The 18,912-nt window shown below is 39.3% G+C and overlaps 2 protein-coding genes across 3 annotated transcripts; one reads left to right on the top strand and one right to left on the bottom strand.

Annotated features, from left to right (window-relative positions):
* Positions 1–337: 337 nt before the first annotated feature.
* Positions 338–8,588, bottom strand: fancg (FA complementation group G). 2 transcript variants are annotated; one of them, XM_057353693.1, is made up of 15 exons: positions 8,571–8,588; positions 5,873–5,919; positions 5,691–5,775; positions 5,476–5,601; positions 5,193–5,383; positions 3,924–4,065; positions 3,555–3,685; positions 2,947–3,093; positions 2,258–2,412; positions 2,047–2,113; positions 1,624–1,955; positions 1,455–1,495; positions 1,137–1,304; positions 881–992; positions 338–745 (listed from the first exon to the last, which is right to left on the bottom strand). In XM_057353693.1, the coding sequence occupies exons 3-15, from the start codon at positions 5,749–5,751 to the stop codon at positions 634–636; spliced, it is 1,785 nt and encodes a 594-aa protein (XP_057209676.1). In that variant the 5' UTR covers positions 5,752–5,775; positions 5,873–5,919; positions 8,571–8,588; the 3' UTR covers positions 338–633. The 2 variants fall into 2 exon arrangements, with proteins under 2 accessions (XP_057209676.1, XP_057209668.1); XM_057353685.1 differs by lacking the exon at positions 8,571–8,588 and having other exon boundaries at positions 5,873–6,027.
* On the top strand, positions 6,504–18,729 carry eef2l2 (eukaryotic translation elongation factor 2, like 2). Its single transcript, XM_057353673.1, has 15 exons — positions 6,504–6,636; positions 7,583–7,797; positions 9,431–9,612; positions 9,787–9,998; positions 10,678–10,865; positions 11,669–11,774; positions 11,860–11,973; positions 12,151–12,289; positions 12,371–12,566; positions 12,654–12,912; positions 12,987–13,094; positions 13,163–13,516; positions 13,625–13,807; positions 16,195–16,327; positions 18,391–18,729. The coding sequence occupies exons 1-15, from the start codon at positions 6,634–6,636 to the stop codon at positions 18,582–18,584; spliced, it is 2,586 nt and encodes an 861-aa protein (XP_057209656.1). The 5' UTR covers positions 6,504–6,633; the 3' UTR covers positions 18,585–18,729.
* The last annotated feature ends 183 nt before the right edge of the window (positions 18,730–18,912 follow it).

Below are 18,912 nucleotides of genomic sequence, written 5' to 3'. Positions count from 1 at the left end.
TGGTGTATTTTCTGCTGCGTTGTGAATTGTCTCTTCAGGATTGGCTCCGGCAGTCTGATTAAACTGTTGCTCAGTTGAGTTAGAGTGTCAAAATGCTACTGACAAGTCTATTGCCAAATAGGCCTTATTGCCCAATATTTTGTTAATCTCTAATGGACACCAAAAGACACGTATGTCTTTCTGAGGAAATAGTGTGAAATAATTGAAACAAACTAGTCTGATATGATGAATGCTAATATAAGTGTCAATATTATGATTAACTGTACTTGTATGTACATTGAACTCATAAGCACCAAACCATATAACAATGCTGAAGGTTTTCTTTGAAACACCCTTTTAATGTACTAGTTTAAATTTAAGATTATGAATGGTGTTTATTTTCATTATAAATAATGTGATAGATGATTTACACTTAAACACACATGAATCAATTCAGACAAACAAATATGCTTTAACCAAAGTTCAGACCAAGAATGGAATGATATATTACCGACACTGGTTGACCAAAATGTCAAAGCAATTAACAAAAGTAACTTACATAGTTACTGAATAAAACAGAAATTAAAAGACGCTTTATAAAAGAGTCCTTGTTTGGGTGTGTTGTGATATAGTATAAAGCATCTCCTTTTTTCCTTATGTTATTACATTGCTGGCTTGAATGTGCTCCTCTATTTTCTTCTTAAGGCCACTGAAGTCAAAAGCTGAATCATCTTGCCATGCTTGCAAATATAGCGGTAGCAGGTTTCTGAAACACCAAAAAATAACTGAACATTCATCTATATACCATATATATACATGTATATAGATATAATACATACATACGATATAACATATATTGGGACTTAAGTAAACTAGCTATATGACTTGTCAGATAGCTTACTTTGACTTAGTATCTGTAGTATTATAGCTCTCTCGCCAGGTTACTGAAGCTTCTTCTCTTCGATCAAGCCTCCATAAGACTTCAGTAAGCCACATTTCAGTGTTCCTGCAACCTAGCAGAATTTGATTCCAGATGCAATTTAATTAGGCAAGTAAAACAGACGAGATAATGATTGTACCTTTGAATTTCTCTGTTCACTTGACAATAAAAAGTCATTTTTTAACTAGTAACAGCAGATCCAGCTGTTTTTATATACCTGGGAAAATCTGGAGACTGAGATGAAGATCTCTCAATGCCTCTTTCAATTGACCTTTTTCCAGGAAGCACAGCCCTCTACCAGCTAGTGATTGTCCTTTTGCTGCTTCTAAAGTCAACATTCTTTTGACCATTTCTTCAGTGTTTCCAAGATTTTTTTGTTTCCAGTCTGTAGGTTTAACGAGAATACGTGAGTAAATAGACAATGAGGCAAACACGCAATATAACTGCTTCCCAGTAAAAAGAGGCTTACTGCATCTTTCATATTCAATAATACATAGCAGATGAAGACCCCATATTAAAATAAAAAAAATCTTGCCTTTCTGCTTAATAAACACCTTCACCAGTTGATTGATAGCTCTGAAACAACATAAACGTTATTGTTAGATTATTGACAAAATGTTAATGCTCTCTTATTTGTAAGTTCCTTTGGATAAAAGCGTCTGCTAAATGAATGAATGCAAAGGTAAATCTTCATCATTTTGTACCTTGTAAAATTTGTAATTGCCTCTTTGGTATCCTTCAGCTTCCAGTGAGTTTGTGCTTGAAGAAGATGGGCTGCACCAGCCCATAACACAAAGTCCACATTTTCGAGCACAGCATCAGAATCTGGACTCGCAGCTGTTGGTCCAACTGTTTGCTGATTTTCCATGGGCAGATCAAGCAGCAGTCTCTCAGGGATGAAGTCTAAAGTACTGGTAATGACCTCCTCACAGATCACAAGAACATCCCTATATTTCTGAGCTTTTAACAAAGCAAATGCTGCTTCAAGGTAGACCACTGGGATTCTGGGAAAAGAAGTGTCAACCCCTGTAGGCACCTGCAATACACAGACAGTTTGAGAATCAGTCTCATATGACTAGATACACTGTTTAAGGTGCTTGAACTAGTAATTAATTCTATAAACTTACAAGATCTTTGTTGTCCGATTGAAATGATGCCAAGAGATCAAGATAATACTCAACACCATCTGAAATACTGATTGAGACATAATACAGGTTAAAGAAAAATAAGTAGATGTCTTTGCCATGTTATATCAGTAAGGCAGAGTAGAGAAAAATGCAGATGCTTTATTCGTTTTCAACTGTCAAGTCCTGCAATTGGCCTTGTGAGTATACTTGCCTGCCATTGAGGACACACGCGTGTGCCAAAGTGTACAGAATCAGAGAGGGGGAGGGGACTCTGTTAATAAAGGTCATCTGTTCCCCACCCAGCAGTAAATCTGGAGAGACCAGTGAAGCAGTAGATGGACATTTATCAGACTGTCGCTGTACAGCCTGTACACAAAGAGAGAAAAAATATTATTTAACAATACATGTTAAAGGGATAGTTCACCCAAAAATAAAAATTCTGTCATTATTTACTCACCTTCGAGTTGTTCCAAATCTGTATAAATTTCTTAGTTCTGATGAACATAGGGAAATATATTTGGAAGAATGCTTATAACCAAACAGTTCTTGGACCTCATTGACTACCATATTTTCTGTTAAACACAAAAGATATTTTGAAGATTGTAGGACAGAAAAACAGTTCTTGGGCACTTTCAATTTCCATTGTCATTGTCAATGGTGGCCAATGGGTTCCAAGAACTGTTTGGTTACAAGCATTCGTCCAAATATCTTTCTGTGTTCGACCAAACAAAGAAATATATACAGGTTTGGAACAACTAGAGAGTGAGTAATTCATGACAGAATTTTCATTTTTGGGTGAACCATCCCTTTAAAAACAACACTATACATACCAATGTGTAAATGTATTCATTGTAGTTTATGGTAACCATGTGAAGCGTCCTTGTGTACGGAACCACTTACAGAATAAAGAAGATGTAGAGCCTCTATTTCTGCTTTTGAATTACCAAGCTGTCTGAATACCAGTGCACTTTGATAGAGCGCACTGTGGCAAGAAAAGTCCACTTCCACAGCCTTCCTATAAAAGTGAAGAGCGCAATGGGGCTGATCCTGCAATGGCATAACAAACAGAGACATTAAGGCCTGGTTTCACAGACATGGCTTAAGACTAGTCTCAGACTTAAATAAATGTTTGTGCTGTCTTAACTAAAAATAACCTGCCCTAACATATCTTAAAATTATAAAATATGTCAGTGCCATTGTTTTGTCTTAAGATTCACACCAATGTTTCTTTTTAAAACATTTTTATAAAAGCAACTTAAATATGCTAATTCAACTAATGCATAGTCCTGGTTTAAGCTAAGCCTTGTCTGTGAAACCGGGCCTAAGAGTGTCCAGAGAACTCAAGATAGAAAGAGTTTAAATCTTGATCTAACAAATGAATCATTTGTAACAAACAATCTTATAATTACATCACTATGAACTGATTCAGAGGCAGGATGTGTTAGTTCAAACTTTCTTGCTATCGTAACGGTTTTAATGGATGGGAAAATCATATAACAGCTTTGTACCAGCTTAGACAAACTTTGGCCTGTAAGAGTGTGGATCTGTGCCATAAGTCTTCTGGGACTTGGCCGGTCTTTAGCCTCCTGAAAAGCTTCAAGGGCCTCAGAATATTTCTCCTTGTTCATTTGTTCCACCCCTAAACCAACAAAAGCAACACATTGTTTGTCTTTACAACTAAATAAGAATAAAGATAACATAAGAGCAGTTCAAGTATATTTTATCCTTTTTAAATACAGAGTTTTATATAGTAAATATTTAAGTAACTTAAGTTGTACTGTTTATAATTTATGAGTATGTATATAAACTTGACCTTTTCAATATAGTGAAAATATTATGAAACTGTTGTTTATGTAATATCCTCAGACATACTGTACCATGAGAAATAACAGTGCAAATGTGCAAAAGATCCTTGAGGTCTCTTGCTGCCCTGGCAACCATTAACAAGGAATCCTCCTCCATGCTCAGTGCAAGGTTTCTGATTTCTGTCTGTAGATTCACATGTGCTAAAAGCTCTCCCTACAATGACATAAGAATGATAGCCATACAGCAGTCTAATACGTTTCAAAATCCCATTGTCTGAATTCTAGTCACATTCAGCCTTTTTAAAGGGGTCATATGGCGCGAATACGTGTTTTTCTGTGTCTTTGGTGTGTTATAAGTTGCCCATGCATGTATTAGACACGTAAAATTGCAAAAATTAAAGTGTCAGAACAAAAGATGCATTTTATCTAAAAGTAAATGCTCACCCAGACCTGCCTGAAACGCCTCGTGTAACCACACCCCCACAAATCGTCAGTTCGTGGTATGATTTGACTAAGACCGCCCAAATGTATACGCAAGTAAGGTGGGCGTACCTGTCAGTACAATTGCTTTGGAACCTGATGTTCCAAATATGATAAGAGGCGTCACATTTCCGTCACACGCTTGCAGTATTCGACCAATCACTATGCACTGGTTAACTGGCCAATCATAGCACACCTCGCTTTTCAGAGCCATGAGCTTTGTATAAAATCTACGCGTTTCAGAGAAGCAGGGCAAAGAGGAGATGCAAACATGCACGTTATGTTTAAAATACAGCTTTTTAAACCTTAAATCGTGTATACACTAGACATGTGCCCGGTTAACCGTGGTTACCACTAAATCCTGCTGAAACGATCCTGCGATAATTTAAAATATCTATTATTTTATTTATGCGTAGCTTGTCCGTGAAGCACGGCTCTGGGATCAGTAGGAAATGCTGCTCGATCTAAAAGCAGTGCGAGTTTAAGTCGCTTATAACGTGCATTTAAAAAGCAACACCTGTCAAACATGATCATTATAAATATACTTTATTATCATGAAAATACCTGAGGAGGCTTGAGGATCAGTGATGAAAACATGTCCTTAGGCATTTCCTAGAACTACTTGTGTTATGGTCTTCTTCTGCAGTGCGTATTTGGAGTTTCTGCACGAGAGCGCCCTCTGGCTTTCGGATGCAGCAGCATTTTACCGTACTGCACTCACAAATTGTGCATAAATCACGTGATATACAGTATATTTTCGGTTAACCGGGCATATGTCTAGTATACACATTGCATTACATCTAAAACAAACGATACTATTCGTTTTAGTCGTGTCATATCACCCCTTTAAAGTATAATTACCTTGTGATTTATCTGTGTCAGAAGAGTAACAATACTCTCTAGCTGACCCTCCATTAGCCATAACATCCACTGGATCAACAGAAGCTTGTGGAGATACGGCGCATAGACCGATGTGTCAAAAGTCTGCAGACCAACCTGCCACAACTTAAATGGACCAGAGCTGAGGACCTGAGATCCAGCAGCCTCCAGCACTGGGGTAAAGAATAATGAACATAAAGCAAGATTATGACCCACAATACAAAGCCATACTGAATATAAAACATTGAAACAAGTTGGGCGTCACCTCTTAATAAAGTGCGGGTGAGATTCTTCTCCATCTCACTTGGGTGGGTGAAACTCAGAGAGAATAAAAACGTGTTGTATGAGACCGTCATTTCAAGTTTGAGTCGTTCAGTAGCTGCTGGTATACCTGTGTACACGCACAAGCGATCGTATGCGTTTCTCACAGTAACACACTAACTTTAATAAATCAAAACATCAAAAGTAACAGGATAGTACCTTGCATTTTCTGAAGCAGTTTAATGCTTTCTGAATAGCATCGGTTCCGAACATCCTGCATTGGTTGAAGTCCTCGTTCATATTGCTTAAACGTAAATGAGAGTTTGATCGTAAGGTAACGTTAACATTACAGTGTCAAAACTTTTAAATAATTATTATTCATTTTATTACAGTAACGTTACCTTCCACCTGACAACTATGGCGTTATTCTCCTCAGTCCATCTATCAACTAAACACGGAGAGACAGACATGTCAAAGCTCAGAGTTCAGAAACCGAAATAAAAACATTACTTCTAATCTAATGTATAAATCCAGTCTCCGATGTCTAAATCGAACTTTCCCTCCTCTGTGTTAAAACAACTGTTTGATGATACGGCGCCATCTGCTGTTGAGGATGTATTACACACAAAGAAAATACATAACGTCTGACTTTGGAAAATGAATATTAACGCATAGTTATCGCAAGATAAAGCTGTGTTGTGACTTAGTAATGTATATATATATATATATATATATATATATATATATATTAACTCATTCAATAGCCACTCCTTCAACAAAATTCGAAGATAGATAAGTAATTATTGAGGAAATATAAAAGTAAAAGAAGTAACGTTAGGCTAATTCTAATCTAGACAAACCGTTTTTCTTTTTCTGCCATAGTTGCATTTATAAAATGTTTTAAATGATTTTTTTATTTAACAGATCATAAATGTCACCAGTAGTGCATTTATTTAGGTGAATCTAACTTCTTCTACATCACTAGTATTGAGGTCATCTGAGGCCACATGACTTCTTCCACATGACTCCGCAGTGCTGTCCGTCGCAGCATAAACTAAGATTCTACGTCATATTGTCTCTCTTTACCCCCAAGTCTTCCACCGGAGAGCACCACCGACCGCATACGAGGCCGTCCTAGACTTGGGAGCCTGCATTCGCCAAAATGGTACGATATTTCACCATGACAATCAGCCAGGATGTATTATAACGACTCAACTATTATATTCAATTATTTTATAAGACTTCACCGCCGCCTTTATTCAGCCATTTGTGTAATCTTGTGTTATTCTGATATGAATGACGTAATGACAACCTGCCTAGAAGATTCTCGCGTTTATGTCAACCTTGAACTTAAATTTCACACTGAGCATTATAATACGTCTCTATAATAAACTCGTCAGGTAATGGAATGACGCACTGAAATATTGGCGCACGTATAGAGCTCGTTTTATTTGAAGGAGGGTCGTAATAAACATGTCACGAATTCAGTAAGTTTGCTATATGACTAAGCACAGCCGCATGCGGTTAATGCGATCTTTGTTTTTAACCGTAAGTAAGCTGCGTTATTTTAGGGATATGGCCCAGGACAAGACACACGGGCATATTGGAATAACGTTACGCCGTTATAAATAGCGCGTTCACGCCCACTGTTCTCTGATCTTATTAAAGTTTCGTGTGCAGGTAACCGTGACTCTGAAGGGTGATGGGTGCATAGAATGATCAAGCGTGTTATTATTTTTGATGGTCGAAACTACCCAGCACTTCTTATCGGTCAAAACAAGCTTGTTGTTGGCTAAGTGTTTCACTGGGCAGCGCTGTTGGAGCTGAAGACGCTGCAGCGCACAGTAGCTACGCAGTTATGGTACATGCTGTACTTCAGTTTACTCTCCTTTAAAATACTTGTTAAGCATTAAAAACATTATTTCATTGAGGTGAGGTTTTGGGGCATATTTGAACTATTTACACTGTATTGAGAAATTAAATCCTGTCACTTTTAGTATCCTTTGAGCTGAAGGCATCCATTTGTTATGACATTACATAGATTCCTCCATACACAAACTCTATCATTTGTTTCACAAACAACACTTGATAAACTTGATTTTGTCCCTCAGGTGAACTTCACAGTAAACCAGATTAGGGAGATTATGGACAAAAAGTCCAACATCAGGAACATGTCTGTGATCGCCCATGTGGACCATGGTAAATCTACTCTGACTGATTCCTTGGTGTGCAAAGCTGGTATTATCGCTTCTGCTCGTGCAGGAGAGACCAGATTCACTGACACCAGAAAAGATGAACAGGAGAGATGTATCACCATAAAGTCCACGTATGTATTCCTGTTTTAAAAGTGAAAATAGCATTATAATTAGGGATGTGCACGAATATTCAAATATTCGAATATTCGATCCGCAATAACTATTCGAATATTCCTATTTTTTATAAGAATAAAACTTCGTCACCACAAGGTTAAGTTACCGTTACAGAAGACCTTAGAGTTGTCACGTCTTATTTAACGCTTCTTCACTTCTTCTGTAATTATTTTTTAATGTACAGAAAATATAAAAAATAATTTGTGTTCCTAAATCTTTGTTCACTCAGATCGCAAGCTAGTTTAAATATTTTAAGTTTACACACTGGATGCCCGGATCACGTTTTATGCTCGGCTCACATCACCATATTAAAATGTTTCAAAACTGGTGAGCCACAGAATTCGTTAACATTACTTTACATTAGGTATAAAAATATCAACGTAATATTAAATGATTAACAACAATAATTCATTTATTACCATTACTTGTTTGTAGCGGTTGTTCTTAGTAAATTCATATTCTTTCGTTAAAAATATATTAAGTAGGCCCTAATGCTAATTTCAACAACTTGAAACATGCAAATGTACATTTCACTTTAACAAATGTTAATGAATTTGGCCTTAACATAAGACTGGCACTTTTTTCCATACCTAAAAGCAAGAATTTTCCTTCTAGAAGTTCAAATAGGGCCTTCAAGTTACAGCCTGTAAATAAATTCGCACGGATGCTTTTTTTGTTTGTTTTAAAACGCGCTGTAATTCCTTACCATAGTTGAAATAAATAGGCCTACCTTATTTATTGACGCAATCCAATGCAAAGTTAAACAAGACAGACACTGACTGTGAACGACAAAGAAAACAATATTTATATGCGTGCTGATCAGCAGAATATCTTCCTCAGATGACGGTCACGTAATCAAGGAATCAAGCACTATGGCTCCGTCTTTGTTGCGGGGTATTTTTTAGGATCTTAACAGTCGGCATGAGGTATTACTTTATTTATTATCAACATTATAAACAACAAAGCCAGATATTCTTGTCAGATCTGGGTTTTGTTACCGGGAGTTAGAGAAGAGCAGCGCGTTTTCTCCGCTGTCGGCTTGTTAACCGTCAGCTTGTTGAACAGACTTTCACCAGAGTAAAATAGACCTATATGCTTGTTTTGTTTATATGCATGTAAAACAAAATAAACAAGATAACCATATATCACAGACTGTCAATATACGTTGCGTTTTGTTGTGTCTGTTTTCTTTTTGTATTACAGTTCCGCGCAGGTTTAAATGCAGTTTTTATGTATTTTTCTATTTTTTCAACATAATAAAACGATATACAGGATATAATATTAATGCATTATGAATATTTAATGATAATTATAAGCTTGATGTGAAATTGTGAATAAATAAAAACATAACAAATTACGTCATTATTAACTTAATTTAAATAAAACAATATTCGAATATTCTTTTTTTATGAGCTCAAATATTCGAATATGAAATTATTGAAAAATGCCCATCCCTAATTATAATGTGCACTTCTGTAGTAGAAGTTCATTTTAAAACAATATGTTTATTGAATGTTATTATTGAATAGTTAATAAGCATACATAATAATAGATTGTGCACATTCAAACGTCATGTATATCCCCCCACAGAGCTATTTCTCTGTATTATGAGCTCCCTGAAAATGACTTGGCCTTCATTAAGCAGAGCAAGGATGGTTCTGGATTTCTTATAAACCTGATCGACTCACCAGGACACGTTGACTTCTCTTCTGAGGTGACAGCTGCTCTTAGAGTTACAGATGGTGCCCTTGTAGTGGTAGACTGTGTATCAGGTAAGGCAAAGCTAGCATGCATATTATTCTCAAAGTCTTATTTCAGAATATCAAATTCAAACTTTCAGTAGATAAAGCATGCAATATATTTACAGACATGTATGAGATGTTTTTGTAATATGAATATTTAAGGCACAAAATAACCAAATGATTTATGATTTGCTCTATCCACAGGTGTGTGTGTGCAGACTGAGACCGTCTTGCGTCAAGCCATTGCAGAGCGCATCAAGCCTGTCTTGATGATGAATAAGATGGACCGTGCCCTCCTTGAGCTACAGCTTAAGCCCGATGAGCTTTTCCAAACTTTCCAGCGGATCATGGAGAATGTTAATGTCATCATCTCAACCTACGGTGAAGGAGAACATGGACCAATGGGAAACATTATGGTAATTGATCATTCCAGTTGACATCTACAGTACATTTAAAGGAGTCATATGACATGGCTAAAACGAATATTATCGACTGTTTTAGATGTAATGCAATGTGTATACACGATTTAAGGTTAAAGAATGCTGTATTTGCCACATACCGTGCATGTTTGTATCTCCTCTTTGCCCCGCCTCTCTGAAACGTGCAGACTTTAACAAAGCTCATTGCTCTGAAAAGCGAGGTGTGCTATGATTGGCCAGTTAACCAGTGCGTAGTGATTGGTCGAATACTGCAAGCGTATGACAGAAATGTAACGCTTCTTACCATATTTGGAACATCAGGTTCCAAAGCAATTGTACTGACAGGTACCTTATTTACGTATACATTTGGGCGGTCTTATTCAACTCATACCACGAACTGATGTAGATTTGTGGGGGTGTGGTTACACGAGGCGTTTCAGGCAGGTCTGGGTGAGCATTTGGTTTCAGATAGAATGCATCTTTTGTTCCGACACTTTAATTTTTGCAATTTTATGTGTCTAATACATGCATGGGCATCTTATAACACACCAAAGACACAGAAAAATATGTGTTTGTGCCATATGACCCCTTTAAGACATTTGAATTACCACAGTTTAAGGAAAAATAAACTTGATAAACAACTGAAGGTTATTTCTGGTTTTGGGGTGTACCCTAGGTTGATCCTGTGGTTGGGACTGTAGGATTTGGGTCAGGCCTCCATGGCTGGGCTTTTACTCTCAAGCAGTTTGCTGAAATGTATGTGGCTAAGTTTGCTGCCAAAGGAGATAAGAAAAAGGCAGATCTTCCTCCAGCAGAACGGGCTAAGAAAGTGGAGGAGATGATGAAAAAACTTTGGGGAGATAAGTAAGTATCTTGCGTTCTAAAGAATAGTACAGTCGTGGCCAAAAGTATTGGCAGTGACATAAATGCTGTGTTTTGCAAAGTTTCTGCTTAAAGGGATAGTTCATCCAAAAATGAAAAATCTGTCATCATTTACTCACCCTCAGGTTGTTTCAAACCTGTATAAATTTCTTTGTTCCAATGAACACAGAGAAAGATATTTGGAAGAATGAATTTTCAGTTCTGGGACATCATCACTTAGGGTGAGTAAATGATGACAGAATTTTCATTTATGGGTGAACTATCCCTTTAAGCTGTTGTGGTGTTCATTCACATTGTTTGAAGATTATTATGCAGTGATCCGATGCATTTTAAATAATTGCAAAAAAAAGCAACTCCCCAGATGTCAATCCCATATAGAGAACCTGGTCAGTCCTCAAAAAGTGAGCGGACAAGCAGAAGACCCAAAACTGTGATCATCTCAGAGCACTGATAAAACAAGAAAATATCGTCATCAGTCAGGATTTGACCCAGAAGCTAATATCCAGCATGCCAGAGCGAATTGCAGAGGTTATGAAAAACAAGGCCCAACACTGTAAATATTTACTCTTTGCATATAGTATCTTTTTTGCCAATAAACACCTTTAAACCTTATAGAAACATGTGGAAAAATAATCTACAAATACAGAAGCAGCAAACTTTGCAAAACACAAAATATATGTAACTGCCGATACTTTTGGCCACAACTGTAGATGGTAGAAGATACAATTTACAAATGTGATATCAAATATGAAATCGTCCTTTTAACATTAAGTCATCTTTTTCAGGTACTTTGATCCTTCCTGTGGAAAATTCAGCAAATCAGCAACCAATGCGGATGGCAAAAAGCTGCCACGTACTTTCTGCCAGCTGGTCCTGGATCCAATCTTTAAGGTGTGTGTTGATATCAGATCTTGGTAATACCTCATTAGTAGAAAATTAATTTGAAATAATTCTTCCTTTTTAATTTTGTCCACAGGTTTTTGATGCCATTATGAACTTTAAAAAAGAAGAGACCCAGAAATTGATTGAGAAGCTTGAAGTAAAACTTGATGCTGAGGACAAAGAAAAAGAGGGAAAACCTTTACTTAAGGTAGAACCACCCAAAATAACTCGCACTTACCATGCAAGAAGTCATAAAATAGATTAAACCTCTAAAAAATAATCTTCTTAAAAAATAACCTTTTGATAATCTTCCTTAATTCTGAAACTCAAAGAGAAAACAAGTCGGTCCTGTTGTAACTGACCTACAGTTGTCCCATGTTTTCAGGCTGTGATGCGCCGCTGGTTGCCTGCAGGTGATGCTCTACTGCAAATGATTACCATCCATCTTCCGTCTCCTGTTACAGCCCAGAGGTACCGCTGTGAACTGCTGTACGAGGGTCCTGGAGATGATGAGGCCGCTATGGGTTAGTCCCAACATTGCAAAGTGTTCAAAAATTCAAGGTTGCCATGTTGGCACCTTTTGTCAACCTCCTCTGACCTTTCAGGTATAAAGAACTGTGATCCCAAAGCTCCTCTCGTGATGTATATCTCCAAGATGGTGCCAACCACTGACAAGGGTAGATTCTATGCTTTCGGTCGTGTCTTCTCTGGTGTTGTTGCTACAGGGCAGAAGGTGCGCATCATGGGCCCAAACTTCACGCCAGGAAAGAAAGAAGACTTGTACTTAAAACCAATCCAAAGGTTTGCTGCCATCAGTTAAACTATAAGCAAATCCAATTGTGTGGTTTGATAATATGATCATTAGTAGTCTCGCTATGTTCTCCTCAGAACTATTCTGATGATGGGTCGGTACGTGGAGCCCATTGAAGATGTGCCATGCGGCAACATTGCCGGCTTGGTTGGGGTCGATCAGTTCCTGGTTAAGACTGGCACCATTACCACCTTTGAAAATGCTCACAACATGCGTGTCATGAAGTTCAGCGTTAGTCCTGTGGTGAGAGTTGCTGTGGAGGCCAAGAACCCAGCTGATCTGCCAAAGCTGGTGGAAGGGCTCAAACGTCTGGCTAAGTCTGATCCCATGGTTCAGGTAATATACCTTGGGTGAGTTAGCCCATAACTAATATAAATGTGTGCTTTTCAACGTTACTTGCCTTTTGCTAGTGTATCATTGAAGAATCTGGGGAGCATATAGTTGCAGGTGCTGGGGAGTTGCATCTGGAAATTTGCCTAAAAGATCTAGAAGAAGATCACGCTTGCATCCCTCTGAAGGTACAGTTGGGTTTTGATGACCTCACTGATGAGTGCTGGTGTTTCCACTAACAGCTAATTTTTGACAGAAATCCGACCCAGTCGTGTCATATCGTGAAACAGTCAGTGATGAATCGGACCAGGTTTGCTTGTCCAAGTCCCCCAACAAGCACAATCGTCTATACATGAAAGCTCGACCTTTCCCAGATGGCTTGGCTGAGGACATCGATAAGGGTGATGTGTCCTCACGGCAGGAGCTCAAACAAAGAGCTCGCTACCTGGCTGAAAAATATGAGTGGGAGGTTACCGAGGCCCGTAAGATATGGTGCTTCGGACCGGATGGCACGGGACCCAACATCCTGGTGGACATCACAAAGGGAGTTCAGTATCTGAATGAGATTAAGGACAGCGCGGTGGCTGGTTTCCAGTGGGCAACTAAAGAAGTGAGTATTGTATTAAAATTAGTAGGACATTCCCACATAGTTCAGTTTAGATTATGATCCACTTTATTACAAGTTTTTAAGATTTGATATTTTGTGTAAACTCACCAGGGTGCACTGTGTGAAGAGAACATGCGAGCAGTCCGATTTGACATTCATGATGTCACCCTTCATGCCGATGCTATCCACAGAGGTGGCGGTCAGATCATTCCCACAGCCCGTCGAGTTCTGTATGCTTCTGTGCTCACCGCACAGCCAAGACTCATGGAACCCATTTACCTGGTCGAGATTCAGGTATATGAGACTTCTTTGAACAGAAACACAATTTAAATAATATAGCTGCAAGCAACGACACGGGGCCAAGCCCACACCCAGCTCACACTTCCCCCAGTGTACCTACACCTTGTCAACACACTTTGCCCATACTTCCCACAGTGTGCCCACACTTCCCCTAGTATGCCCACACTTCCGCCAGTGTACCCACAGCATGCACACACTTCCCCCATTATACCTACACTTCCCCCAGGGTACCCACAGCATGCCTACACCCAGGCCACACTTCCCCCAGTGTACCCACAACATGCCCACACTCAGCCCACACTTCCCCCACTGTACCCACAGCATGCCCACAAGCAGCCTACACTACCCCCATGGTACCCACAGCTTGCCCACACCCAGGCCACACTTCTCCCAGTGTACCCACACTTCCCCCAGTATACTCATAGCATGCCCACACCCAGCACACACTTCCCCCAGTTTACCCACAGTATGCCCACACTTCCCCCAGTGTACCCACAGCATGCCCACACCCAGCCCACATTTCCCCCAGTATGCCCACACTTCCCCCAGTGTACCCACAGCATGCCCACACTTCCCCCAGTGTGCCCACACTCCCCCCAGTGTACCCACAGCATGCCCACACCCAGCCCACATTTCCCCCAGTATGCCCACACTTCCCCCAGTGTACCCCTTATACAAGGACTGCAAGCAGTACAACGGGGCCAAGCCCACACTTTACCCAGTGTGCCCACAGCATTCCCACACTTCCCCCAGTGTACCCACAGCATGCCCACACTTCCCCCAGTGTACCCACACACAGCCCATAGTTCCCCCAGTGTACCCACCCCCAGCCCACACTTCCCCCAGTGTACCCACAGCATGCCCACACATGACCATCACTACGAGTGTGCCAAATTTAATAATTTTCAAAAAGGCAGAAACAGAAAATCTGTGATGAAAAAGGGCCAGGTCTAGAAGAATAGGTGATAACAAGGTAAAACTGCACAATTTACACAAAAGTATGGAACACGGCCACAGCCGGATTCGAACTGCTGACCCCAAAGACTCCACGCTTGTGACTTAGCGAGTCTCGCCACTGAGGTGACATCCCACAATTGGGCTGCTGAGCAAAGCTGATAGAGGTGTAAGTAGCGATATGTAACAATAACCAAAGTTGCAGCTATGAGAGCACAGAGCCACAAGAACAATATGTACGTGAAAAAAGGATACGTTTAAAGAACAGTCGAAAATGTAATCACTATGTACACTTTATATATACAAGCAACACACGTGCCTCTCAGGAATTGAACCCACGACCTTGCGGTCTAGAGGTGTGTGCTTTATTTGATGAGCCACTCATTTGACGTACTGCACTCAGCCTGCCATCCACTAAGGGGCTGAAATGAGACAGTACAGCAAAAGTAACAGAAATAAAGTGTACATTACATTTAGTTTGTTTACATACTTGCACTATTTGTGCACATACTTGCAAATTGAAATGTATAAATGCGCAACACCAGGTTCGAACCCGCGACCTTTTGTACCCGAGGCTTGCAGTTTATCAGGTGTTGGCGTGCTTGACCCAGCAGCGTTCAAGGGTTATAAGCAATTATGTAAAAGTGTAATATCTCACGAACGCTAGGTGGCGCTGTCTTGAAACTTCAAGGGTACGTTTGTGACTATAATTCGGTGATGTGTGTCAAATTTGGTGGCGATATATCATACGGTTCAAAAGATATCATGATTGATGACAAATTTCTAAATGGCGGACCAATTGTGACAGAATCGTAATTTTACGAGCAAAAATAGCCATTTTTCAAATCTCGTGACCCATAGGTGGCGGTGTTCCCCATTTTGGCAAGGACCCCCAGTCCGAGCTGTCGATGAAGCGTACCAAGTTTTGTACCGATAGATCGATAAATGTTTGAGGTATGGCCTAAGATCCATTTTTGGGTCAACTTTGAAAAGTTTGCGGCGTCGTAACTTTTGAGCAACAGCGAAAAGCTCAATTCCGCAGCATCACTACTATGCGGCACAGTCCAAAGATCAGGTGAGCCAATTTTTAGTACTAGTGCTAGTAATGAAAAAACGCAATACTGTACTTTTCGAGATGGCCGCTACTGTAATGGCGGTAACGCATAAAATGCGATGAGCGTGACGAGTGCATGACATGTGCCAAGTAGAATTTTTGTACATCAATGGGTTCAACAGTTACAGCCGTTTGAAAAGTGCATTTTTGAACTGCTGGTGGTGCTATAGAGTGAGTGCTAGAGAGTGAGTGCCCATACTTGGTCACGTGACTAATGAGTACCACCTCTACGAGAGTGCCAAGTTTCACCATTTTCCTAAGTACGGTTCATAGGGCAGTTGATGGTACTGAAATATTTTCTTTGCCCTTTCAGTGTCCAGAGCAGGTTGTTGGTGGCATCTACGGTGTGCTGAACAGAAAAAGAGGTCATGTCTTTGATGAGGCTCAAGTGGCTGGGACACCTATATTTGTTGTGAAGGCATACCTGCCTGTAAATGAATCATTTGGTAAGCTTATTCTTCAAAATTATTTTTTCCAAAATGATGAGATGTGTCATTTTTAAATTCAATGTAGCGGTTTTAGCTAACGTTATTATATTGATGAGCATAGCTCACCAAATATGGTTCTCCACCAGATCTTTCAAGATCATATCCATGAAATGAGTTATTTAAAACACCAATTTCAGTCAAGGAATTAGTTTAGTTTAGTGATCAAATATACATATTTTACGGTCTCTGATTAGTAATATAAAGCATAACAATACTTGTATGCATTCGTCCAGCAAATGCCTCAATGCTATTATATACTTTACATTATCTCATGGCCATAAGTAACGTGACTTTACCAAACAGGATCTAGAGCAAAGGTAGCGTAAATCGAAACACAGTAAAAGGGACCAAGTCTGTGAGCGTGAATACAGAAAACCCATCACAAATGAATATACTATATGATTGTTTATTAAACTCTACTCTACATGATAACAAAAACAATGACGATCGCATAAAACAAACAAATACATGAAACACAAATGCGCTTGGAAGCACGGAGGGAGAAAGAGTGAGAAGAGAGTGTGTGAGAGAGAGAGAGAGAGAGAGAGAGAGAGAGAGAGAGTGCGAGCAAGCATGGCAGCGATTTCTGAACGGATACTTGCAAGCTGCTGGACCGATATCCATATGCGCGTGTAGAGATGGAATTGTTCAAAAGGTTTCAGAAGGCAAGTCCTGCCGAAAGTTGCGGGCCTCGTGATCGGTCCGCATGGCTTAACCACGTGGCAGTAGAAGTCCATTGTTCCATCCCTTTCCCCAGGGGGGGAAGGGCAGTCTCCGAAGAGACCGGCGGAAGAGACGAAGCCGGAAGAGAAGAGAAGACGACAAGACAAGAGAGGTTTTCAGAGCAGGCTCGATATTTAACCTCATGAGAGGGCATTCCCACCTGAGTTTGAATCGACCAATCAGAGTTGAGTAGGGAAGAGGTTCTTTGTCCACTCAACAGCTAATTTGCATCTTTATGACCTCCTGGCAACTTTACAAAATATCATTCCCAATTATAACATAATGAAAAGAAAGTGTTCTATGGTCACACAATGTATATATACAAGGAGGAATTGTAAAGACAAATATTTAGATATCAAAAATGGACAGGTTTGAATTGCAACAAGTCATGATTCATTCAGATGGAACGCATACAAACAAAGCCTGAATTAAACTTGTATATCTAACTGTGACAGACTATTTAAAATGGCACGTGCGCCAACACACAACCTAGATAGTTAGATATATGTACAGAAAAGGACAGTTTAATCACACAAGTTCCTATTGTCAGGGACATTTCTCTGGTTAGCCTCAGATGTTAAGTTAGAGATGAGACCGAGACTTCTCACCAATGCTTTGAAGCATAGGGGTCATAAATATCCAACAGAGAGACAAAACGTTATCAAAACTCTAAAACCAGACCCCTGGAGCCAGGTTTTTGCTATGGTCTTTTGATGATGATAGCAAAAGAAACCAGGACAAAAAGGAGTGGGGGTTGATTGCTCTTCTTTCAATGACTCCGACCATTTGGCTTATGCTAGATTCTCTACATCAATAAACCTATTTGTGACCCTGGTCTTAAGTAGCACGTGGATATTTGTGGCAACAGCCAACAAAACATTGTGTCAAAATGATCGATTTTTCTTTTATACCAAAAATCATTAGGATATTAAGTAAAGATCATGTTCCATGAAGATATTTTGTTAATTTCCTACCATAAATATATCAAAAACGTTATTTATGTGTGTAGTATGCTATTCTACGGATTTCATTTCGACAATTTTAAAGATGATTTTCTCAGTATTAGATTTTTTTGCACCCTCAGATTCCAGAGATTTAAATAGTTATTTTTGGTCAAATATTATCCGATCCTAACAAACCATACATCAATGGAAAGCTTAATTATTCAGATTTCAGATTATGTAAAAACCTCAATTTTGAAGAACTGACACACAAGACCGGTTTTGTTGTCCAGGGTCACATTTGTACATTTAAAACAAAGATTCAGTCTGATTTTGCTTTTTTTGTTTCCCGCACAGGTTTCACAGCCGACCTGAGGTCTAACACAGGTGGTCAAGCATTTCCTCAGTGTGTGTTTGACCACTGGCAGATATTGCCAGGTGACCCCTATGACGTGAACAGCAAACCTGCCCAAATTGTCACTGAGACCCGTAAGCGTAAAGGTCTGAAGGAGGGCATCCCAGCATTGGACAACTTCCTCGACAAACTATAATTTTCTCTGGATTGTGTTATTAATCTTACAATGTTAAATAACGTCAGAGTGATGATTGGAATAATGTTTACACAAAACATCGGTAGAGCTTAATGTCAATTTTCAAAGCTGCAGAGTCTGCAGGAAATAAAATCCAAGCACGTTAGACTTGTGTGAATGTTTCCAAATGTAATACAAAAATACAGGCAATTCAATGAAACAAGAAAAATCAGCACTTGATAATCATTAACCTTTAAAAATATATATTTTCAGATGAACATGAAATAATGATCTAATCACTGGGGATTGGTTTATGTCATAAGTACCGCATCCTCCTTTTGGCAAAGAA

The sequence above is a fragment of the Triplophysa rosa genome, linkage group LG2 (assembly GCF_024868665.1).
Source record: "Triplophysa rosa linkage group LG2, Trosa_1v2, whole genome shotgun sequence".
NCBI classification, from domain to species: domain Eukaryota; kingdom Metazoa; phylum Chordata; class Actinopteri; order Cypriniformes; family Nemacheilidae; genus Triplophysa; species Triplophysa rosa.
This window is presented reverse-complemented; position numbering and strand designations above follow the sequence as displayed.